This window comes from Lipophrys pholis (genome assembly GCF_963383615.2).
Source record: "Lipophrys pholis genome assembly, chromosome: 15".
Taxonomy (NCBI): domain Eukaryota; kingdom Metazoa; phylum Chordata; class Actinopteri; order Blenniiformes; family Blenniidae; genus Lipophrys; species Lipophrys pholis.
Window position 1 is genome coordinate 14630308 of NC_137642.1, and position 26223 is coordinate 14656530.

The following is a 26223-nucleotide window of genomic DNA, read 5'->3' on the forward strand; positions in this document are numbered from 1 at the left end:
GGCATAAAAGAAAAAAGAAACTTGCAGCACTGCTGGATGTTAAAGGCCAATCTGAAAGAATAGGTTTTGAGTCTGGATTGAAAAAGACACGGGTCATTGAAGGTTCACATGTCGAGGGGAGTCTGTGCAGCAGAAAAATAAAGTCCCCGTCACCACAGCTGCTGCACCTCGTCCTCTGCACTTCTAACAAAAGTTAGTTTGAAGGCTTCAAATCTTTGCTTTGCTTACAAAGTACTGTAAATTCTCACAAATAGAATGGGTTTAGTATGTTTGTCTGTTTCATTTCAAACATGATAAATAAAAACAAATCAATGAGTACAGTGTAAATGAAAACTTGATATGCTCAAAAGGTGAGTTGGAAGAAGTATAAGTTCTTTAAACAACCTCTCCATCTATTTGCATCCTGGGATTTTTTTTTTTGTACAACAGAACTTTGAAAACAAATTCTGGAATAGATTTGGAACCAATAGAATCACATCATGAAAACCAAAGAAAGAGGTTTCACAATAATAAATGTTTTCAAAAATAGAAGATGTTTTTTAGTTATTTCTTTTTCAACCAGAGACCAAAGTTATAACAACAAAAATTTAACTGAGGTACAAACCGTCATGTGACCCAGACATTGCTACAACCAACTGTTCTTGTTTCTCTGTTGATGTTGTTTCTCCTTGACTCAACTTTTTTGTTTGGCTGATACATTTATTGAACATCAAGTAACTAATATTTCACCGTGGGATCAGCGTGAATATTTTAGAGGCGGATATATAGCACTTCCTTAAATCCCCTCAAAGGGCCTCTTCCAGGAATCAATCTCTCGCTGAGACACTTTCTAAATATACATAGTATAAATAATTGACCATAAGGAAGCTGGTTGTTTGCTGTTGCTGTTGCGATTAAAGATAGTCTGACCTGGAAAATGGCTATCACAGCTTCCTTTATCATTCGGCTTGAATGATCAAAAGGAGGAAAAAGCACACGCCACTCTTCGGAGCGCAGTGGAACATCCCAAAGTACATGGAAGAATAAACGCCTCCCATTCCAGTTCTGCCTCTTTCAGTCTCTGGGTAGAAAGAGCATTCAAAAGCCTGGGCTGATGCAGGCACCTCAAAGGATTTGGCTTTTTACACTCCCTTATTGCTCACACACTTACACTCCAGCGGCGTATGAATGTGTGTTAGAGAGGGCTGTCATATGGCGTCTCAGAGCATGGACTGGTTTGATCCTCCTCCGTGTTTGCGGATAAAAGTCTGTGAGTCACTGACTTGGATCTTTTAATGATCTCTCTCGCTTCACCTATTTCCACCGCCGTGTCTTTTCTATCAATAATAGCATGTGCACTCTCACTGCATCTTCATGTTCTTACCACACTAAGCTGCCGAAAACTGACAACATCAGTCTCCAAAGACAGCTGGCAGCTGCACAGCCTGAATAGGACTCACGTGCAAACACATACACACACACACACACACACACACAGACATGCACACACACACATATATGTGATGTGGAATTTGTCACCGTCACACACAACAGTATCATTCATCGAGGAGATGTTATGTTTAGCTGTCAAACATCCTGTTCTGCTGTTTTTAGTTCACCCTTCACAGTTTTTCGTTGATTCGCCGTGAGCTCCTGCCCTTACTTCATCCATTACCTCGTCTCCGCCCGCCCCCAGTGACATTTCCCATTTTCAAGCCCAAACACAGGGGACGAGTGGGAGGCAGTGGAAAAATGGCGAGAGATCCAGTGGATTTGGTCGCTGCTGCTGAAGGATGCCAGAATCAGTCTGGGCAGAGTGTTTTTAAAGCTCTCTGTCCTAGTTTTTTTGGGCTGAGGATTCTTGCTTGAATGTGAGGTAGAGTCTAAGCAGTGAATTATTCAGCACAGCTTCCTTTAGGCACGCTCGCACTCAGTGGATTTCACACACGCACACACACACACACACATACCAAGCCATTGCGGACACACTCACACCGTAGTTGTATATCTTTAGAGACATTAAAGTAGTGTCACATGAACCTCAGAGGGACTGATCAGTTTTCCTTCATTTGAATCACTGCAAACCCACAGTATCAGAGTTCTTTGCATCTTTCTGTTTAGAGTGGAACTGCGTCTCAGGAGTTGAATACAAGTGTCATGTGGAATAACTCAGGAACACTTTCAGGTGACCAGCTGCTACCAGAGCACACTGGACAGCTCTCGGTGTACCAGTGTTATGAAACCTGGTGTGAAGGTCTGAATTACCACTCAAGGCTTCAAAACCAATTTCTCTTGTTGGTACAGAGACGTCACAGACAGGAGATTTGGAGGACTGTAGAATGTGTTCAGCATCCTCACACTGTGGGAGCTGTGCCAGACATAACATGAGGAGGCAGCGTCGGTAGAGTCAAACTTAGGTCAGTCATACAACCAAAACTGTGGTCACAGACCTTTTACTTGGTGAAATTGTGACCTTATGTTGTGCAGAGGTGAGACTCCTGATCCCACTGTCCACTGTTTGTTTTACATGAGTTGATAAATGAAACTGTTTATTTTCATATTGGACTTTTGAATTTTAAGCAGCTTCTCAAGTCATTACAGTATCATTATTGCTCAGGTATTTAGTAGAGATGCTCTGATTCCTGACTGCCGTCAAAGGAAATACTAGTCTTATTAAACATCTCGTTTTATTGTCTGCATGCCAACGTAGCACTGAGTACTTGTGCTTTCATTTGCACTAAGTCGGACAAGGTGAACATGAACCGCCAACACAGTTTTTATTGCCAAGGCAATGACTGAGCTCAAAATACCACATATAAAGTGTTTGAAATTAAGTCAGTGGAGAAAAGAACAGTGGGTGAGTTGGATCAATATATTGTATTGGCAAATACCTCGAGGTGGTGTCAGAGTCTGTATCAGAGCAGAGAAATCTGGATGTGAACTCCTGTGAACTGTGGTGTTGGTTTAATCCCGACTATTAGGGCAAAGGCATATACGTGAAACAATACAGGACAAGTTAACTTTTTTGGCAAATATTATTCATGATTGTCATAAACTTCCTACAGTTATTCAAAATGATGAATTCCATTTTGAAATCTGGAACTATAACTAGTAAAATAAATATGACTTTTAAATGAATGATGGATGGATGGGTGGATGGATGGATGGATTTAGCACAACACACCTTAACACATCTTAAGTTTATTCAACACCATCCCCAGCCAATGACTTCATTATAATAGATATATATTTAGCACATATTATTTCTTCACATTATCCAGTCTGCAGAAACGCAGACTATTTTCGTATTAGTATTTTTGTATTAGTCTTTTGGGATTTATGGGCTTTGCATGTTCTCCTCATGTGCACGTGAGTGTGGTTGTCCGTCAGAGGGTGTCTCTGTCATTCTGTGTTTGACGCTCTGGCAAATTCTTCTATGGTTTTATCCACTTTTGTGAGTTGTGATTCGCTCCAGTGCCCCATGAAACTGAACAGGCTGAAATTGTGTAGAAGATGGAGATGTCTTACAAAATCTCCTTTAAAGTGCTTCATCTTCACGTAATGATAGCTGATTATGACTTTAACAGCTAAGAAAGAGTAGGTGTGAAGGCATGAAGCCCTCCGAACACTCATAGACAGACTCTTGCACACAAACGTCCATGAAATCAACAACATTACCCTCAAACATGACAAAGAAGACCAGAGTAGCTATAGAGTACACACACCAGAGAAAACCCTCACAGGGAGAACATGCAATCCAGACTTTAACACGGGACACTGCTGTTTAGCGATTCACTGGATACTCCAGTGAGCTTCTGTACACTTTTATTTCATGGGTTTTATTTGATTCTCAATGTCAAGACAGAACATAAAGATGATTTTGTTCTTATTTAATTAACCACTAACGTTTCATGTATAGTGTTTGAGTGGATTAAACAATCCACTCAGTTCACTCCACATATCAGCTGCATGACATCGTGTCTGTCACAGCTGACGGTTTGTCTGCACGCGTCCGGGTCAGCGCGTCTGTCCCCTCGGTGCGCCCCCGGGGAGCAACGGCCAGGAGGCGTGGGTCTCCGGGAGGACAGGTGGGCTGGAGGACTGGGGCTGGTGGCTGGTGGTGGTGGTGGTGCGATTAATGCGTGACGTTGGCGAATTGCAGCAATTTCCAAACTGTACGTGGAAGGAGAGAGAGAGAGAGAGAGAGAGAGAGAGAGAGAGAGAGAGAGAGAGAGAGAGAGAGAGAGAGAGAGAGAGAGAGAGAGAGAGAGAGAGACGCGCCAGGACGCACTGGATACAGCAGATTTGGGGCGGGAAGGCAGGTGGAGGAGGGGGGTGGGGGGATACGACAGAGGCAGGAAAAACACCATCAACAGGGAGTCGGACGGATGCGGGGGTGCAGGGAGCAGGACGCCGGCTCGAGAAGCACCAAGGGTCCCGTCTAGAGGTGTGGTGTCTGCACCAAATCCGCTTCAGGGATGTAGTCGAAGCGGGTTGGAGCTCAGCCCATCCGAGCTCATCATCATGAAGAAGCACTCCGCACGGGTCGCCCCGCTGTCCGCCTGCAACAGTCCGGTGCTCACCCTCACTAAAGTGGAAGGTAGGGAGAGCTCCGATCCGCGTTTCCCCCGCAAACCCGGGCTGCCCCCCCCCCCCATCCCCCCTCCACAGCTTAGCTCCAACAACAGAGACTTCACTTGATCTTTTTTTTAATTTTTTTTTATAATTTTTTATTTTTTTTTCATTCTTTGAAGGTTACACACCGGTCGCTCTAGGACACGCGTCAACTTTAGAAAATCTCATCGCGAGGCGGATCGACCAGCACGGGGAACCGCCGCCACGCGTAAAAACTTACAATCTGAGCCAAGATGTGCACCTTCTGCACACCAACAGCTGCATCGTAATGTGTTTTCTCCATGATGACAAACACAGTCGGGGTTGTTTTTTTTTAATTGCATTATTTATTGATTATCTTCTTTCACCGTGACATTGTGATGAAACACCCACACACTGCGCTCCCAGACTGATCCGTGTTATTTCAACGTTACTGACGCATTGATTATTTCTTTATTTCTTTCTTTTTTTTTTTTTTTGAAGCGCGACTCATAGTGACTTGATGAGCACTGTGCTAAATGCACTGTTCCTTAGGGAGGGTCTTAAGTTGTTATTGCAGCAGGGATTCCCCTGTACCATCCTCCCTCCACCCTGCATCCTCCACAGACTGCAACATCACAGATAAAATGCCAGAGCAGCTGGGACACGACCCCCAGCAGTAAACATGTTAATGGCTCCTGTGGATGCTTGGTGACAGTGCTTCTCAGTGGCTTCATGATTATTTCTCTGCAGTGGGTCTCCCCCCTTGCTTGTCTGAGATCCCCCCCCAAACTGGAAGCTCCTGCCGATTGTTGGACATCTTCCTAACTACAGCTGCTGCATCATGCTCAGCAATCCTTGTCCCAACATGTCCAAAGAGTGCCATGATGTCATACCAGTTTTCTTGCCCTTACATTGTGCTCATGGGATGTTGCTCGTTGCCCTATGCCTCTGCAAGGAAGCGATGTTATGCATTTTTTAATCTGCGCCTCAGCAGAGCAATGAGTAGTGTGTCAAAAGCCCAGTTAGTCGTGAGCTGGCTCCTGGTTTCACTGCATTTACAGCTTGTATCTGTAGTTATCTCTGTAGTTTGATCATTAAGGCACCCAGAAAAAAAAAAAAAGGTTCAACCAATTAATACAATTTACTTTGTTGATTTTTCCCAAGATAAATATGCACATATGTACATCTGACCTCATGACTACAGTTATTAAAGGCTGTGACGAGCTACAGATAAAGTCTGGAGAACGTTGCTGGCAGCTCAAAGGTTATCGCTCGCTCAGTAAGATTTGTCAGCTGAGCTCAAACTTCAATGTTTTTCTTAAATGTTCACAACAGTGTGGGGGGTACTAATGTGAAGGCATCCGAAAATACTTCATTATCTATAATTTAGGACTCAACCAGCTGTTGGAATATGAATGAGGAATTTCCATGCAGTTTTATATGGACACTGCAGGAAACCAAACGGACTAACAAGATGTCCGAGAGCTGTTTGTGCTGCATTGACTTCATCACTGGAAGAAAGGATTTTAGTCTTATTAGTGTGAATGTCATCTCCAAATATTTTATTTCAGACAAACTGAGATGGAGAAGCTCCTATTTGACAGGATTTTATACACAGAATAGGCTTTGCTATGCTGGAAGGTGGTGAATGGAAAACAAGGCTGTGAAGGTGTGTAGTACATGTTTGTAGAGGGGCGACGCAGAATTGTAAATTGTTCAGGGGAGCCGAAGCTGACAACTTTGTGATGTGATCGTTCGGCTCCTTGTTTCAGCAGCTCCTTTGAAGGAGGAGGGAGCCACAGGGGGCCCCAGCGGATCAACATACAGCTTTCAGACTCTCTGCTGCTTACGTAACGTCAGCCCCAAAACCTCTGTTCTCCACACTAACAACCATACAGCCGACTGTCAAAGAGTTTTGTATTCTCCTGTTCAGTCACCTTCCCTACACCCACAGTCTGAAGGGACGGTGTGGCGGGTGCAGCTTTGTGAAAGCAGGTTAAAAAAAACGCTCAACATGAGAGTCTGATTTTACTGCATCTGGCTGTGCTACCTGATCACAGTACGTTGAGAAGCAGTCATGCTTTGAGGGGAGGGTTGAGCAGCGCACAATCAAAGCAGGCATTGGCCTTTTAGTGATGCAGTTGTTTTCTTGAGGCTGTTATCAAAACAATCTATCATCAGGAAACGCTTCCCACAGTCATCCCATGTTCGTTGAGCGGTCTGATTTTATTTTCTAACCCCGTAGAGGTCGGTTCTGGCTGTATACTACTGTCTCCTACAGCCCTTATTTTGATTCACTGACTTCATCGGGGGTATTTACCGGTTCCTCTGCGTGTTCTTGTGACAAATTCAAGGAAACCATTGGCCCATGGACTATTATTATTGATTCCTCTGTGAATGTATTTCGACAGACGCCGTCTTTGGGGAATGTCAGTGTTGTTCCCGTGTCGTCCCAGGCGAGGGTAAAGAGTTCATAAAAAGCCCCTTTAATCTCTGTAATTTAATTACACGCTTTGAAACAGAGCAGACATCTTTTAAGAGTGATTCAGCGCACACGTGTCCCTCAGGACACTGGTCATATTTCACCAGCTGCTATTATGGGCAGCGTAAAGCTCTCCCAGGGGCTCCCTGCACCTTGACCAAAATATCAGCAGGATGAGAGCAAATTAAACCCTCTTCACTAACAAAAGTAGAGCCTCTGATCTAAATGGAGATAATTAACTTGTTTGTAGAAAGTGTTAAGCCTTGTGAAATAGTATGAGAGCTCAACTTGTTTATTGAATTAATGTGATTCGTGTTATTGCGAACACCTCGGCTGTTGGTTTTATTTATCTGCCTCTGTACTTTTACGGTGACCCATTGCGCTTATTGTCAGGATATTTTTCAGGTTTTTTAATGTAATTCACAGTTCATACTTGCAGATGCTCTCGATGTAACTCTGCAGTACAGTACATCCTCCATCCAGCACAGTTTAATTATTTATTAACAGCTTATGCTCTTCTTATCCCTCAATTTCCAGGAAGCTTTTCTTTCTGAAACGCCAACTGCAGCCTTATTTACTTGTAATTTGGCACCGGCCTCATGGTAGTGTTACGCCAGGGTGATCAAATGATTAAAAAAAATGAGAGAAGCCGACTTCTGCTTGTACAATTGAGCGTTTGCTTCATTGCATTTCATTACATTTTTGAAAATTTTGGACATGCTCAAAATCAGATATCAATGTCAACAGTGCACACCAATCACCCAAAGATATTATATTTAGGTTGTATGTATTGAGCATATACTTCCCTGTGAGATCGGTGACCTGACTATCTCGTAAACTTGAGTCATATAAAGCGATATAAAAGATGGACGTGAAAACTGGAAAACCAAGGTGCTGTGGACCATCCATAGAAATATGTGCACTGAGGACAAAAGAATGCAACAATCAGAATGATCATCCAAGTTAAACACACAAATATGGTGTCATGTTTACTTTAACATTGCTTACATAGAGGGCATAAATAGAAGCGGGCATCTTGTACTTGTTTGCATGTGTCTTATTTGTATGGAAATGTTAAATGGGGCTCTGTGTAAACAGCAGCAACCTCAGTATGGAGATGAGGCTTCATCTGCCAAAGCAGAGGTCAAACAGAGGCCCACGTATGTTCAGCTGAAAGATGACCAGGAGCAGTTATGAATATCATTTTGGAGTTTTCATTTGCACACTTCAGTTGCACGATTCTTATTTTTGGAATAACACAAGTTGAGTTTGATGGCTTTCAGATGTGCAAAACTGAGACTTCTTCTCATTAAATTCATTTCAAATAGGCCTTTCTTGCTTGACAAGTGATTAAACAGTCACATTTCATTCTATTAAGAGGCTAGGCTTTGTTAAACAGCGCTTTTATAATGAGAGAGAAAAAAGAACTATTAGTTTCAGGGTAATGTCTGAAATTTATCGAAGCTCATTTGAGATCCATTGCCAGGCCTCATTGCTATAAATGATCTTTTGTTCTACAAGACAAAACATTCATTTGAACAGCCATGTTTCATATATAAAGAATAAGAAAAATGAGATGCTTTGAGCTACAAGGTGCAATGGAGGGTGATGATGAGAAAGCTTTAGTCAGGGCGCAGGAAGTCTGCCAGTCTTCTCTAAATGTATAATGCTGCGGTTAGACCGGATGGTGGAGTAACACTGAGCTTGGAAGGCAAAGTATCACATGTGGGAACAAGCCCAGTAGAGAAAGGACACGTGTTAAAGGTCTTGGTGTGATGGTGACCAGTGTCAGCGAAATGGGAGCTCTGTCGGTTCTGAACTGGAAAATTACTGAGTTTAACAGGTTTTTCCTTTAAATTTTTTTGATGACTTTAGTTATTTTTCTTTTCTTGTCATTTCAGTTTTCAAACTGCGACGGTCAATTTACACGAGAGAGCGGTTCAAAAATAGTGATGTCATACATGTGATATTAGTGGCCTCGGGGTGCAGCGAGGGACTAAATTCAGTGTTTGAGCAGACACTCAGGGTGTACACCTGCGGTGGTTGCCTATCCATTACTTCAACACAGGCGCTGTGGCCAATCTTTTAAATATTGATTTGTTGCTGAAAGTGCTGGGACTCTTGCCAGTCTGTTAAACTGCAGGACCATAACACCACTGTTATAAGAGAATGCAAGAGAAATGGTGGGGTGCTTCAGGACAGGGAGGGTTATAAGCATTGGGCAGTGTCCCTTGTACCAAATATGAATGTTATTACTCTGCGGTAACTCACAGTGCACAGACCCACCCAGTGTCTCTCTGCTCACTTACACTGCGTATGTTTTTCTTGTGTCACGAACCAACGATGCGTCCGAGGGCCGTGGCACTGACCTGTATCATAAGCATATGTTAAACCAGCTGGGAAGGTCACGGCACTGACAAACAAGTTTACTCGGTGGGGAACTTGCTTTGTTGTCCTTCGAGGTCGAAGGAGAAACCGGTCGAGAATAAAATAGAGCAGGATCGGTGACAGGCGTCCCGGCCCCGTCTGCCCTTCTGGGCCTTTGTCCCCTCAGCCTCTGCGGTCCTACCTATTAGCCTGTTGACGCAGCAGGGTGTGTTTTCCGCCTGTCTCTCTTTTGTGTTATTGAGTGTGGACAGACTTGTCAGATGAGCCTGCTGTGGTGTTTTTGAAGGCCTCTGACTGACAGCTTGGCCCGACCAAGCTGTCACCGTCAAGTATCACAAACTCCCACTGTCTGTCAGACACTGAGGCTGCAAAGACAATGACTGTTATCTGTCTCTCCACCACGATGTCTCAGGTCTCAGCCTTCATATTGATGAATAATGTTATTGTATTACATTTCAAACAAGTACAAACATTTGTTAACCGTCTGCCTTTGACCTGCTTGTCAGAAATGACAAAACAAGCGAATCAACACGAGACTGAATTACTATTACTATTGTGTTAAATCATTGATTGATGCTGTTTGACAGCCATGGACGAGTTTACAGCATTAATTGTATTAATCTGTTTTAAATCAAAGGTTAAATTGACCTTAATTACAAAGAACACACACACACACACACACACACACACACACACACACACACACACACACACACACACACACACACACACACACACACTTGGAAGCAAGTAAACTGGTGTATGAGACCTTGCACACACTTTCCTCAAGATCATGTTTGACTAGTGCTTTTAGAAAATGTTTGAGTAAATACTGTTCAGAATAAATTGAGCAACATCCTTGGAAGTGAAGGCGCTGTATAAAGCACAGGGTTGTTTTGGGTCAGCGAAGACAGGGCAGAAGACAACACTGCTTTGCTGTCTTTTTGTGAAGACTAAGCCGGAAGCGCAGAGATATTTTCATTTTTACATTCAGGCAGTGGGAAACGCATTGGCAGAATACACTCCAAAACATTGCTGCGGAAGAAATAAGAAATAAATGACCTTGTTTCAAATGAAAACCTGTCGCACTTTATACACTATCAAGCCATACGTATAACAGATTTGAACTTGGTTTGGCATTTGTAGTTTCATCTTTTGCCGCCTTTTTTGCTTCCTTCATCCTCTAGAAAAATCTACTCATATGAGAGAAAAAAAACTGCATGATAAATAGTAAAACGTGTAAAAGAAGCATTGCTAAAACCAGCTATTGTATAAAAGAATACAATATAAATTTCGTTGAACTTGTTTGTTTTTTAACTTGTAAAATGGGTTCAGTGTGTGAGCTTATTGAGAACTTGCAATAAAACTGACATATTGTGAGACTTTTGTCTAACAAAATACAATAGAATACAATAGAGTACAATAGAATACAATAGAATACAATAGAATAACTTATATTCGTGCCATACTAAGTGTTCACGCCAAAATGTTTGATTATGAGCATGAGCGTACAAGTTTCCGTAGTGAATTTATATTCATCGCCAAGGCGACCCCCGCAGACAGTCAGACAAGGAGAAGAGTTTCTCTGAAGTGTGTGTGGGTGATTGATCTGTTTACCCTTTTGAATCACTGAGGCAGAGCGCTGCAGAGCACTCTCACTCCCACAGAGGTGTTGCCAAACACCCAAACAGACAAAACTCTGTCTTACTCAGAGGTCCCAGTGAAGCACTCCCGTCTGTTGCATTGGTCACCGTGCCAAACCACCACAAACCTGATGCCACCTCCACGCGCCGCTCTTTGTTCGTCTTCTCTGGGTGGCGCAGCAGAGGGAGCGCCGGGAACGGCGTGGGTGGTGGTCCCGTCCGGTGAGCAACGGAGGGACATCGCAGAGCTTTCTCGGCCTGTCACGGCCAGGTTCTGCGAAGAGCGAGAGCAGGCAGCCAGGCGGTGCTCTGCTGGCACGTTTGGGATTTGCAGCTATCAGCAGGAGAGATCTGCACTGCAGAAACTGCAGGGGGAGGGAGGAGAGCCGGAGCGGGAACGAGGCTGGTCGGGACGCAGGGAAGCATGGCCTCTGATGGGAGGCAAAGCTGGAAAACTGGCGAGTTAATAAGAAGATAAATCTCAACACCTCCAGCTTCGACTTTATTGGAAGTACAACATATACTCAATACAAACCTTATGAGATACTCAATTTACCAAACTACTACAGACCGACAAATGAACACATACAATAAAGATTGACTCACTGAGCCTGTGCTCTTAGAGATACTAAGAGATCTTTACCAGTCAAGTAAAGCCATGTCACACACACACACACACACACACACACACACACACACACACACACACACACACACACACACACACACACACACACACACACACACACACACACACACACACACACACACACACACACACACACACACACACACACAGGAAACTCTTTTAAAATGCAAAATGAGGAGGAAAAAGTATCCTGCATTGCTGTGATTAAAAAAAAAAAAATGAATTTAAGGGTAAATACATCAGAGGAAGCAACAAAAAGAAGCTATACACAGCTGTCAGAGCAGATGAAGAGCTGGTCCTACAAGGATGCCAAACACTTTCTCCCTGTCTCCTGTGATTTCATGGATGCCCGTTAGGATACATTCAAGTACATGTGGACACAGAAGGAGGGGAGCATCTTTGCTGATATAAGGATCTACAACAAATTTTCATATAAATCGCCATTTTAGCACACAGAAGGCTGAGAGTAATTCTGGAAATATTGTGGAGGTACATTACAATGCAGCAGTAACTTCACTGGAGGGCTGTTCCTACTGAGCAGTCGACATGCTGACCTTGATAATTGACATCTGATTGTTTTCCGATAAGGCTAAGAGCTCTCAGTTAATCATTCCGCAAAGTGTGAAAGAAATCCCAGCCTTATAAAGTCAAGTGCTTCAGCAGTGCAGAAAGAAAGAGGAAAAAAAATCTGCATTGACATGTCCATAGTGTCATTTTTATTTTTGATGACTGTGTTCCAGAAAGAAATATACTATATTATAGTGTGAAGTATGCAATATCACTGACGTTGTCATGATGCTTAGCGGGAAATGCTTAGCTGGGCCGTGGTGCCTGTCTTGGGGGCTGATTGGTTTGGCCCATCGCTGCATTTGGAAGATTAACTCTGGTGCAGTACGGAAAAAGTGGTCAGAGCCACGGGATGTGGGACAAAGCCCCAGGAAGGGCACAAACTGGGCAGTGTAAGCACGAGATAACCTTCAGAACAAGACAAAGCGACGCAGGGCTCAGAATAGAGAAACTCAATTCTCACCCTTGTGCTCAAGTCGTTGATAAACATCCATGTGTGCGTAGCCCCTTTTCTGGTCTTTGCTGACACATCGTTTCATTGCCATACCAGACACCCATCACGAATCGCCTTGTATGTGTAGGAGCTCTCTGTTCAAGATGTATAAACCGTGTGGCATAACTTCATCTTAATTGCACCGCGTGTCGTCGCTTTTTAGGACGGAAAACAATGAATAATGTAAATCTATTGTATATTCATTAGGTGTCCCAGGAAAGCTGAGGCATTACCATTAGAGGCGATGGTCATCAAGAAAGTTAATCTGTGATATGATGAGACCACCTGGCAAGGTTAGAGCCCACTCTTCCAGGAAGAATGAGATGCCTCATTGACTGTGATGGATTCCTCCCTATACATCTCTTTCAGAAAACGCGCAGCGGCCGGTTGTCATCATACAATGGGTGTTCAATTGATTACACAGATCACGTTAACATGGAGAGACTGTGTAATCAGCGCCAGGCGCACGACACAGGACAACTACATTAAGACGAGAGAGTTCAGTGTCCCGCAGACGCTTTACAATGATAATATTTGCAGTGAGGCTCTGGTGAGATTTACTCTTGTCTCATTGAGGCCTTTTGAAGTGCCCTCTGTATTCTAGTCAGCAGCTAATAGTGCAGACGAATGGGCATACAGATTTTGAGTTGCATCGGTACCTCTTGAGACACTATAAGATAAAACACTCAGATTTAACTTTTTGGACAAGAGAAAGCTACAGACTGGTGCATGGTGCTTTTCATATATTATTTACAGATGTTTAGGTGATCTTTATTGCCATTCCACTTCACTGTATGATGGATATTTGTTTGATGACTTTCTTTGTTATGGCAGCATATGATACCCACAATGGATGGATGGATAGTTTTGATGAACAGTTGCCTCCAAAACAATTGCAGTATCATCTTAAAAGTTGTAATCCAGGTTTATCAAAAAATTACCCAGAGGATTATAAATCTATAGCTAAACTGGCTACAGGAAATGACAGCCAATTCATTAATCAGTAAGTGTAATGACTCAGGGGAACCAGAAGACCTTGGCAAGTGCCTCAGCGTGGAGAGTGGGTGTGCGTGGGACGGAAGAAGTATGGACTCTTTCAGGTTTTGGCAGGAGAAATAGGAAAGAAAAATGTGCTTGTGTGTGTGTGCGTGTGTGTGTGTGTGTGTGTGTGTGTGTGTGTGTGTGTGTGTGTGTGTGTGTGTGTGTGTGTGTGTGTGTGTGTGTGTGTGTGTGTGTGTGTGTGTGTGTGTGTGTGTGTGTGTCTTCAGCCGAACACCCATGCCACTGTGACTCACGGGGTGGAGAAGTGGTGGCCGAGGATTGGATATCAGATATGCCCTCTTTTGTCCTCTGTTCGGCTGTCGCCTGTCACACTTGATCACCACATTTTTAACTCGGATGTCTGATTGATTGCTTTCAAGTTCAATTAAACTCCAAAAGCAGCTATTTTTATCTGCGAAAACACAACATGGCACGTGTGACCTGAAGTCACTTGAGCAAAGGAGAAAAAAAAAAAAAAACCTCATGAGCTCAGACTGACGTTGAAGGTCTGTTGGGGGTATAAAGCTATTTTGATCTTCTAGAGAGAGAGAAAAGGGTATTGATCAATTTTTGTTTGTTTGTGATGATTAACTGAGATTTCTTTGTGTCCATCCGTAGGAGAAGACCGCGCCAGAGAGAATGTGGTGGGCACCACGGATTCTCAGTCAGCTGGTGCATCCGGAGCAGAGTCCGTCTCCAACAGGCGGAGGCTCCACTGCTGCATCAGAGTAACTACAGTACAGATAAGGAAGGCCCTGTGGGGAGTCGCTATGGTTATGTGCGTGTGCTCGTCCTGGGCAGGCTCCACCCAGCTCGCCAAGCTGACCTTTAAGCAGTTTGACGCCCCCTTCACCCTCACCTGGTTCGCCACTTCCTGGAACTGCCTCTTCTTCCCGCTCTATTACATCGGCCATCTCTGCAAGAGTGCGGAGAGGCAGACGCCCAAGCAGAGATTCAGGTTGGAAAACTCCCGCTGCAACACGAACCAGACAAACTGACACCGGCTTCGTTCATGTTGTTAATTCAAAGTTACAAAATGATCCAAACGGAAAAGAATAACTGAAGAAAGAAATCTAGAGAGAACTAAATATTGGAGAAAGACATGATAAGTGCACTCTAAGCTGAAATCACACAATAAATCACAGTTGGTTTTTGCCTTGACTGGTCGAAGATCTTGTGGGAGGCGACCCAGAGTCAAAGAGCAACGGCGGCAAGATGAGAGGATGAAAGTTACGTGGATTTCACTGCATGAGAATCTCATTAGCAATGTTCTTTGGCATGTCTGGAACACCAATTAACAAAATTAGGTCTGAATCTTGGCTGTGTCTTGACTTTCCATGAAGCAGCGAAGGGCTTTTTGTCTAAAAGCAATAACAAGAAACAGAACCAGAAAATCTGAGAACAGTTAAGAGAGTTAAATAGTTTGGGATGACAGGCAACAACATCTGGAACATTCTGTTCTGTTAGTTCTGACAAACTAGGAGCGTAACTCAATTCAAACAATTTCACCATTGAAAAATGAATAAAATACAGTTTAACACCATAAGCATAGATAGATTAGGTTTTCACTCTTAAGCGACAAGCAAATTGTCAGAAATCTATTTGTGAATAAGTCAATTACTGTTTAACATTCCAAAAGGTTTTTACTCTTTTTAATTAATTGTCACTGTTGTTTTTAGTGGTAATAATGTTGACTTTTAAAGTTATTCACTCATTAATACAAAGATTAGCAGAGCTCTTAGTGGTAAAAGCCCTCCCCACTATCCCCAGTCACTTTACTAAATTTACTACTAGAACTTTTAATGTGATTTATTGCAACACATTATGTCTTTTAAAAAAGTAACAATGTTCATGTTTGCATGCATTACAATAAGAAGTGTTCTTACTATATTGGTCCCTTGATTAGTATGTGTTGAATATTCGAAACACAAACTAATGCAGTCCAGCTCATTAATACCTTTGCAAATTCAGAATGAATGGGATATCATTGCAATCAGTCACATTAGACAGCAGGTATTTATCATGAAGTGGCTGGTTTGTTTATGAAGGTTTAGATTAGCAGAAATTTTAATTAGAAAATTTGATTACAGACTAAAACCGGCCATTAAACCAGTGTGTCTTTGTTGACATATAACTATCCTCTAAACGGTGTGAAATATGTTGTCCTGCATGAAGGAACCGACACCTTGTTTAATCAGTCTTACCAGCTCCCTGCAATGATCATGAATGAGCCCAGCTGATCATCTCTCTGTATGAGCTGACGTTATTTATATCATATGTTTGAAGTAATTATGCGCGGTCACTCCCTCTCTTCAGATTTTCCGAAATAGATGACCACCTATTTCTTGAGTCTTGTGCTTTTATTAGGTTTTCCTGGCGCATAAAAGCCATCCTAAGACGGTTTTGAGATGCTTTTATACAGTTAAAACAGCACATTAATCATAGTATGTAGTCTTTTATCTTCTTCCTCCTCTGCTACTTTCAACACAAAAACTCAAAAATGATGTGGCATGGGCATTTGCTGGGAGCGATAGGCTGCTTTTCTGTATTGCAAGTCTTACTTTTTATTTTATTTTCTGTTTTTCCAAGGGCTTACACAAAGATCTGGGACGATTGCTCCTCGGGCCAGAGCCTGTGTGCTATGAATATCAAATGCTCTGTTTGCAGTGCATTTATTCAGATCGAACTGGCTTTTGCATCCCGGGCAATGCAGAGAAAAATAGACAAAGAGCTGACATTGGTAATAGTCTGCCCTGCCTCTTTATATAAAACGCAGGCCAAGCAAGAGGAGATTGTTTGACATTACGCATTAGCAGGTTTCTCTCGTCACTGGTGTGACTGAAGAAGATCCTCTCTCTAAGAGTTTTGCTGCTCGTCGCCTTCCTGAGAGGTCTGATTTGATATTTATATGGCCAGCTGTGGCCGCAGTAGATAAAAGTATTAGCTGGTGGAATCACATTTGTGTGTTAGTGTTTTAACATTGTTCTACTCTGAAGAGGTCAAGCAGTTTCAAAATCTACTCAGTGATCCGACTGAATGGAAAGTCCTTCCATCTGCTTCTTGCTTCAGTCCTCATGAGGTTTTAGTGGCAACGTGGAGAAGAAAGAAACCCAGTCATCCGTGGACGCCGCAACTCCCTCCGTGCTGAGCCCATGAGCCTCTCCTACACCGTCCGAGAGATATAATCTCAGTAGCAAGTCTTGGATGGACTCCCGGGAACCTTCTCCCAAGTTTGACGTACTCAGGAGACCAGATGTCCAAACAACCACTGCTGGTTCCTGTCAGCGTGAGGAGTAGCATCTGTACTTTGAGCCTCTAATATATGGTCCAAAAAGTAGTCATTTGTGCTGCTTCTATCTGTGATCTTGTTCTTTTGTTAATGACCACAATCACTCGTCCATTCCCTCTTTGATTAAGACTACGAGACACTTGAACTCCACCTGGGGTCAGCTCTTCTCCTCCACTTGAAGAAAGCAAGCCATTCTTTTTTTTTTCAATTATGTGAGGAAAAACCAAGGAGATGCTGATTTGCATCTAAACCTCTTCACACTTGGATAGATTTTTTTTTTTCTTTCTTCCAGTGCATGCTAGAGGCAATCACACGGGCCAAAAGGACAACACCATTTGCAAAAAGCAGTCGCCACCTCCCAGCTCCCCCCAATGAAGCCCTCCTGACCTCGGCTGTGCCTCAACACCCTGTCCGTGAAAATCAGGAACAGAAGTTGAGACAAGTCACAGCCTTGGCAGAGTCTAACGCCCACCTTGACGTGTCAATCATGTGGACACATTTGTCCTGTCAGAAGACAAACACAGATCACCTGGAGCAGTAGCCCCGGAAAGGAACAAATCATTAAAGGATGAAATATTAGCATGTTCAATATGTTTTGAATTATAGTCTGACAGTGTTTGCTGTTTTTTTTTTTTTATCAGAAGAAATCAAACAAGACGGACAGACTGATTTGCTTAAATTAATGGTGGTTTTTAATGGTGGTTTTTAATGGTGGTTTTTAATGGTGGTTTTTAACTCTCGCTTCAAAGGCAGAGTTGAAAGCTGGTTTCACCTCTATAACACTTTTCCTGACAAAACCACAGACTTAAAAGGATCCCTTAAACATTAGCACAGATTACCAGTTTCACAAATGCAGCTTCAAAGAACACACACACACACACACACACACACACACACACACACACACACACACACACACACACACACACACACACACACACACACACCCACACACCCACACACACAAAGTGTCACATCCGCTCCCTTTAATAAGAGGATGATAACCTTTAAAGTGCTTGTGTTAGTGTTGCGTATATAGAGACTTTGAGTCATGTGTGTTTTCTTTTGGTGCAGACTCAGCTCTCTGGCGGTGATTCATAGCAATCCTGCTCCTGCTCCTCTCTATCCGCCAGAAATCATCGGCAAATATACCTGCCACTCCTCCTCCATTATTGCTGCTTCATCTCTTTCATGGGGACCAGGTGCTTTCAGAGTAAATAGCATATGAGGAGGACTGTAAACACGAGCAGTCAAGAAGTGTGTGAACGTTATATTTTTACTCGTGGGAGTGGAGGTGGACGGGGTTCTGTGTAAAATAAGTCATTGTCGGCTTCACGGTAGAGCAGTGTGACGTGTTATTCAACGGAAAATGTGGAAAAAGAATGAACAGGAACACGATAAAGTATTTCGATACTGATCCATCATGTCACGGTTTCGTTCCTCTTTCACATTGAAGACAGACTGACTCAAGCCAGTAACTTCACAACTTTTAAGGGCATCGCCGCAAACTTCTTGGACACAGTAAAAAAAAAAAAAACTACAAAAAAAAACTTCCACTGCCTTCTTCTCAGAGATCAAGTCCAGACTTGTTCAGTCATGATTTATGACTAAGCTTCATACCTACGCAGGACTTTTAGTTAAGTTACTTCTTCAAAATAGTAGAATGTCAGCCCACCGCCATTGTTGATTGTTTTCTTTTGATAAACACACCGAGCTCAGACATTATCACACAGAAGAATATAGAACATTTAAACGATTATATCTGTCTGTGCTGTATTATAAAATACATGAAACATTATTACATTATTACATATCCATACACATACATATAAATACCATGTGTGACTTCCATCATTATGCACACATGAATGTTTGGGCCTCAAAGCAGAATTTCTTGATTATTAGTTGCTAAACCCATGCAGTCAGTACCTGTGTAACTCACAGTGATCTTGTGATGAGCCCAGGGAACTGTTCTATAAATATCAGCACAAAAAAAAACATTAACAGTCTGTGAGTTATTGAATTCCCCCAAAAAATATGTCCATAGTGACATTTTGTAAAAAAAAAAAAAGTTTAATTAATTCAGATAGAAATGTATAGAGTTGCATGTTATGCACAGTAAATCATCACCAATATGGGTCTGAGGCTCCTCACATATAAAGCTTTTTGAAAAGTGATAGTTATACTTTCGTATTACTTGGTACCTTTAAAGCAACCCGCAGTACCAAAGAGTTTTGAGAAAAGATGAGGATTTAAGAGGAAGTGGGCTTTTGATTGTCTCGTGACAACAAACTACCAAACAGCTTTGTTTGTTTGAGTCATATATTTCACACGCCGTTGCGACATCATGAAGGATTTAAGTTGGCGTGCGTGCTGAGGGTACGTGTCCGATACAAGTGTCTCTAAACACACTCTCATATTGTGGCTGCTTATCTCAAACAACCTGAAGGTATTCCGTATATTTTAAAACATTAATGGGGCCACTGAATTTATTTAATTTTAGTGCCCTGTGGCAGACCTGATCGCTAAATATTTACAAATGTCTTTTGTAGGAAAGAGTTGGTCCCATGCGTGCCACAGTGTGGGACTAACATCATTTAAATGTAACTGCTCAAGTGGGAACATTTGTTTATACTGAGCTGTTTATACTGAGCTGTTCAGTCAGAAGTTATCAGATTTAAAATTTCAGCACACTAACCTGGTGATCTGCATTGTGTCCTTGCGCAGGGAGTGCTGTCGGTTTTTCGGGGATGACGGGCTGACGCCCAAGGTGTTTTTCACCAAGGTGGCTCCCTTTGGCCTGCTGTGGATCCTCACCAACTACCTGTACCTGCAGGCCCTCAGGAAGATCAACACAACGGACGTGTCAGCGCTGTTCTGTTGTAACAAGGCCTTCGTCTTCCTGCTGTCTTGGATTGTACTCAGAGATCGCTTCATGGGAGTCCGGGTGAGTGCATCTTTTTGCACGTAATATATGTGTGACTTTCCCCCAGCAGAAGGAAAACAGATCCATTTGATTGATCCATCGAAGTGCAAAGGGAGTTTCCATCTGAAGTACAGGTCACGGAGCCTGAATAGTAAAAAAGTTGTATCGTCAAACCATGTAACTTATCCCTAAAACTCAATAATAATAATAATAATAATAATAATAATAATAATAATACTACATGTGTCTAATACTTACGATTCTATGTTGTCCTGTTCGATTTTCAAGTCTTAACTTTTAGTGTTTGTATAAGTCTATTGTGAAATTAGCCCGTGGTTCTTTGAATATCCTGTGTCAGGAGACGATATCTTTTAATTGAATGTTTGCATGACTTGGTCTCAGTTCAGATTGTGGCGTGGACGAAAAAAAACAACAAAAAAAACCATCTTCATTTATCTTATCTTATCTTATGAGTAATTGTATTTTTTCATTCTCAGATTAAATGAGCTATAAATGGACGAATGTATAAAAGAAAATGACTCAGTCCCTCATTTTCTCATTTAGAGTTACGTGAGTCATGTCTAGACACTTCTTTGGATTCATTTTGCCGGAAGTGTCCTTCCACAAAAGTTGGGAAACGTCGATAAAGACAGATATGAAATAGCACAGACTTTGTGTTTGTGCTTCTGTTTCTGCCTGCATTAAAAGATAAAGTGCTGTCACAATAATATATTTGGTCCCCAGCATCTTGTTTGACCCACATTCCAGTGATGCTGGAAGACTAGCTGTATTATAGATAACGTGAGATAACAGGAGAGCCTTTCACTGCCAGCAGACTTCTTACTGTGCCTTTCTTTTATTTCTTCCAAATAATCATCATTCTTCTAAGCTATTGTAGTCAGGAGTGGATTTTCTGTTTTGTCCCGGTGCGAAAAAACAAAACAAAAACCCCCACAAAAGAAATGCAAATAATTTGTGATGACTTGCTCTGACTGAATTTTACCATTGGAGCCGCACACGCTGCACGGCTGAGCAGAGAGCAGCTAATCTGGCTGACAGCGTGATTACGAAGCCATGATCGGACTGCCATTCAAATGTACCTCCCAGTGTGCATTCATGTATTAGCCTGTGTGTTTGTTCTCCCGTTTATGTCGAGATGAGGGGAGAGAGAGGCGGAAGAGTTGAGGGTTTACCTCGGTGAGGAGAAGGTATCTCCTCCTCTCCTCCCCGTCGCACGTCTCAGATCCTCTCGTAGCTGCAGCTGTCCTGCATCCTGCATCCTGCATCCTGCATCCTGCAGAATGGATTCCCCCTCTTTTACTCTCTCAGACTCACAGCCAACCAGTTTCTCCCTTGTGCGTGCCCCGGCTCTTTACCCTCTATCATGTGTGATAAAAAGACTCAGCTAGAGACAAATGTCGTAATAAACGAGGTGCTCTCTCTTCCTATAAACCCCCCCCCCCCCTCTCTCTCTCTGTGGTGGTGGGGATTGCAGTGTTTGGATGTCTGCAGCAATGCAGGGGAGCTTGGATTGGACAAGCATGTGTTGAAACTGAAGGAGGAGAGAGAGAGAGAGAGAGAGAGAGAGAGAAAGTGGTAGTAGGACGCTAAGTCGTCCTTATTGAGCAGGGGTGAGGTATTGTTAGAGGTGTGTGCGTAAAGAGATGATTTAGTTTTATTCTTTAATTTTTTTAGTGGCATGTTAAGGAGCACTCTTAGTCATGCGGTGTGTAGATGGATTACTGGGAGTTTGAATCTAAATTGACACGGCTGAGGCTAAATGTCCAGGTGACCCTGCGCAGGGTTAGAGGTTGTAATGACGCCCGCTCCCCACCGCCACTCACATTGTGCTAAGATGTTTTTTTTTTTGCATCGTCGCCGATCGTGGAAGTAAAGCCACCGTTCGAACCGAATGGAAGGTGAAGCGTTGAGTGACAGGCAGCCTGCAGTGCAGAAAGAGTCATTTTGCCAAAGGTGCTCAGGGAGCTCCGGCCAAGCACAAACACACGCCTCATTTATCTTCCTGACACCTCCTTAATGCAGAGCTAATCTACTCAGCTGGACTGCGACACCACCCCCAGTTATTCCTCAGCCAAACCCTCCCCCGACATCCGACATGAACAGTTACAGTAGGAAGACACACGCACATGAATGTATTCATGCAATGTGATAAAACATACATGAGATATTTGATTTCGCTGCGTCAAGGTTGAGTGAAGGTGGAATAAAACAGATGGCCTGTTGGCGGCTCTCAGCTGTGGCGATCGCAGCGGCAGGAAGTGGGCGGGTGGGCTCAGTGGGGGCTGCTGAATGGAGGGAAGGGTATTTGGTTTGTAAACATGATGGCGGAGTAAAGGAAATCAATGTCAGACAATCAAGCCAAGACTGTAGAAGCTGTCTGTTCTGTACTGGGAGCCCAGTGATACTGAATGCAGATTTCTCTGAAGGGTGCTTGTGTCTACGGAAACACGGAATGCGAGCTGTCTGTCGGCTATAAAATAAATCCCACACAATATTTATACCGTTACAAGACTTCCCCGCTGAGGCTTGTGATTTCCACAAAGCCTTGCGTGCCTGCTGTGTCCCCACTCAGCAGTAAGGATCATCCTCTTTGTCTTTATCGCCAATCTGCGAGCCTTCGTGACATCCATTCTTCATTCACGCATGTACGTCCTCTCTGTCTACAGATAGTAGCTGCTATCTTGGCCATAGCAGGTATTGTTATGATGACCTACGCTGATGGATTCCACAGCCACTCGGTCATCGGGATTGCTTTGGTCGTGGCCTCTGCTTCAATGTCCGCACTCTACAAGGTATTGTTCTGTGCATTTGATGGAAAATATCTGAGCCTGTGTTTGCATTCATGGACCTCCCTTGCTGTGATGTCACTATTCCGAACGGAATGACGGATAAGATTAAATATAGCAACCAAAAAAACAAAACATACGTCTGAATCGTCTTGTCTTATATAAGAAAGCAGCAAACTGGCTCCTTCCTAGTTATGTAATCAGGTGGCAGTAGACTGAAGGAGATTCTGAAATGTGAGACTCAGCTGAGCGACTCGTGTGATGCATGCAGAGAAGTGTAGCCCCCGGGTGCTGGCTTCAGGCTGTGTCCTGATCAAGGAAGTGACATGTAGGACCTGTAGTGCTATTTTAACAGTTTCTGGTCTTCACTGCCCTTTTTGCCAGCACTGCACTAACGTGATAAACAGACGGCTGTGGCCCTGAGCCAAAGCCCTGGCATGTACTTGGCGGGTGCCACCGCTGTAAATATCCCTCACCTCCTTCTGAGGGCTGATTTTCTTTCTCATCACGCTCCTCCCCGTTTGTCCTCAGGTGCTCTTCAAGATGGTCCTCGGCAGTGCCAAATTCGGAGAGGCTGCCCTCTTTTTGAGCATCGTTGGGAGCGCCAACTTTGTGTTTATCAGCTTTGTGCCGGTGATCCTGTATTTTACTCACGTGGAGTACATCGGCTCGCTCGCAGATGTCCCATGGGCTTACTTCTGCGGGGTTGCGGCGCTGCTTTTTGGTGAGACGGCACTAAAAGCAACAGTGCACAAACTGGATACTTCACTGGTTATGTAAAACCTGGCGCATGATCTTGTGGTCTGTCATCCTCATTACGTAGTCTGCTGCTGTGCTGATTGTGCTTCTTCCCGCAGCTTTCAACGTCCTGGTGAATTTTGGCATTGCGATAACGTACCCAACATTAATTTCCCTTGGCATCGTGCTAAGTGTTCCTGTAAATGCCAGTGAGTCCTTTCACATTCCTCCCAGTCTTAGCGTTTTAGATCCGGTCACTATTTAATATTTGATGGTATTACTGCCCCCCCCCCCCATAAAGTCATAATTTATATTTGATGAAAGATTTCCGTGTGAATTTAAAGCAGCTTTTAGTCTATTTGCTAATCTGAATGTTTCCTTGTAAATTCTACAGTGGTGGACCTCTACACTTGTGAAATAAATTTTAACACGGTGCGCCTCATCGCCGTGCTCATCATTTGCCTGGGTTTCCTCATGCTGCTGTTACCGGAAGACTGGGACCAGTGCATCATCCAGCTCAGCACCAAGCTGCGCAAACGCGATGAGCCAGCGGAGGGAAACGCAGAGGCCGGCGCCACCACAGGGCTCAACTGGAGAAGCAGAGGCAGGACATCCATGTCAACATTTGCACACTGACTCCACGAAATATCAGCATTACAAACACAAAGACAGACCCAACGGGAGGAGGCGCATTAACACGTTCGATCAGCCTGGTCCCCTGCCTGCTGTTCCGTGCGGCTCCCTTGGTGACAAAAACACTATATGACGGATTTGTCCTCTGATCGGTAACCAGGAGGCGGTGAAGAGTCACAGATTGTGCACCGATGTTTTGGTGTCCATTCCGCTCAGAAGTTTCTCCGAGTTGGTGCATGGACTCGTATCAATTGTAATATTTCTTACTCCGCGGATTGTTCAGGAATAACTGATTGAGCTGAGGATTAATTTTGCTGGAACACTTAATCATTCCATCGATCCATTACATCTTTGCGCCTGGGAAAACGTGCCAACTTGCCTGATATTTTTCAGTCATGATAGGGAACAAAAAAAAAAAAAAAAGGACAGACACCTATCGAAGCAGGCCTAACACCGTAACAGCTCGCTTTAACATGTACACATTTACACACCTTAAAAAAAAAAAAAATCCAAAGACGAATGCCTCAACTGCTCATTGCCTGGAAACAAAAAGGGAGACCTGCAGCGGCGTCCCTCAGGTGTAAACCTATTGACAAATACCTGCCTTTCGTGCACTGTACATAGCTGCGTCTCGCACCTTGGATGTCCTGGAGCTGTGGACCTGAGGGGCTCAGCTGGTGTGACTCGGACTTGTCCGACTATCTGAGGATCCATCTGAGCTGATGGAGCTCTCACAAAGCCTCTCACTGTTCATCTTGAGAGTCGATGTCAGGTTCTTTTTTAACCACATTGATTGGCTCCCTGTGGTTATCGGCTTTCCTGGGGCCAGATTCCCTCTCTGTGAATGCTCACTCATTCCTCAGGCCCGCAGTTCAATCACCAGATATTCGAAGCAGTGTCTCTAACGCATTCCTTTCCAATGCATGAGATGGGCGGTATTTGTTCGTCAAATGGTCCATCGAAAAAAAAAAACACTGGTAGCAAACAATATTAACATGTCATTAAACAGGCAATGTAAGTAATACATGTATTTATGTATTGTCATTCGAATAATCTTAAAGTGTTTTCAGGTATTGCAGTCTTTATTTGGGCTAAAAACCTCCAAAAAGTTGATTTATCGAGCGACAGGTTTAGAGAAAACTTGGAGCTACCCCTTTACTTATTTTGAACATCGACCATAGCTACCACTGAGCCTCCCTGACACAATAAACTGTCTAGACAATTATTATGAACACAAAACAGATTTAATGGTGAAAATTATAGGCGGTACAGAACTGTCTCACTGTGGCATCCATCTCATTTCTGAGGCAAGTTAACATAAACCTGAGGGCGACGGAGGCGCACGCCTCGTGGAGCAACAGGATAAACTCTTGCCTTGTTGTGAATGTACGAACATCACTCGACCACACATGCTCCATACGTGCTGTTTTTTACCGTGCCATCACAGACTGCTGCAGAGAGAGACTCTTTAATTCTATCCCTCTTGCAACCATCTGAATCTCTTTATGTACTTATTTATTTACTGGGATAGACTTTTGATGCATCGCACAGAACTTTTTCTATTTTTGCATTTGGTTGCTGACTAACCTCAACGGGCCAGTGAGAGACATACACAGAACGAGCATGCACATATACTGTAAGAGCCGATTCAGCCGAGACGTCCACTTCACTGCCTTTTCTTTGTTTTGCAATAGAGTACATTAGCACTGTTTCCCATTGTCATTCTCGATGACAATAAATAATAATATTGTATTCCTCTGGAATTATTGCTAGACATAAATGTAAACCTTTGTAAGGAATGATGATTTTTACACTGAGATGCAACATATGATTATCACATTTGAGGAAGAAATATTTAGAGCGTCAATAAATGATGGGTTTATTTGATCTTTTGTGGGGTGTCTTCAAGTGTAATCACATGTACAATATATATATAAAAAGATTTTTTTCTGTATTTTCTTGTCTTGTGATTTTTATTTCACACTCTCGAGT

The 26223-nt window shown here is 43.2% G+C and overlaps 1 protein-coding gene across 2 annotated transcripts in view; it reads left to right on the top strand.

The window, feature by feature from the left end:
* slc35f3b (solute carrier family 35 member F3b) overlaps window positions 1–24725 on the top strand; it is a 50105-nt gene extending 25380 nt beyond the window's left edge. Inside the window, exons 1-7 of one of the 2 annotated variants that reach the window (XM_080481468.1) lie at window positions 4216–4579; window positions 14457–14796; window positions 19855–20074; window positions 22741–22866; window positions 23392–23584; window positions 23718–23807; window positions 23993–24725. In XM_080481468.1, coding sequence (XP_080337594.1) covers window positions 4504–4579; window positions 14457–14796; window positions 19855–20074; window positions 22741–22866; window positions 23392–23584; window positions 23718–23807; window positions 23993–24234 — 1287 coding nt within the window. In that variant the 5' untranslated portion in view covers window positions 4216–4503 and the 3' untranslated portion in view covers window positions 24235–24725. Of the gene's footprint in view, window positions 1–4215; window positions 4580–14456; window positions 14797–19854; window positions 20075–22740; window positions 22867–23391; window positions 23585–23717; window positions 23808–23992 lie in introns of those variants that run through there. The other variant, XM_080481467.1, reaches the window with a different exon arrangement.
* The last annotated feature ends 1498 nt before the right edge of the window (window positions 24726–26223 follow it).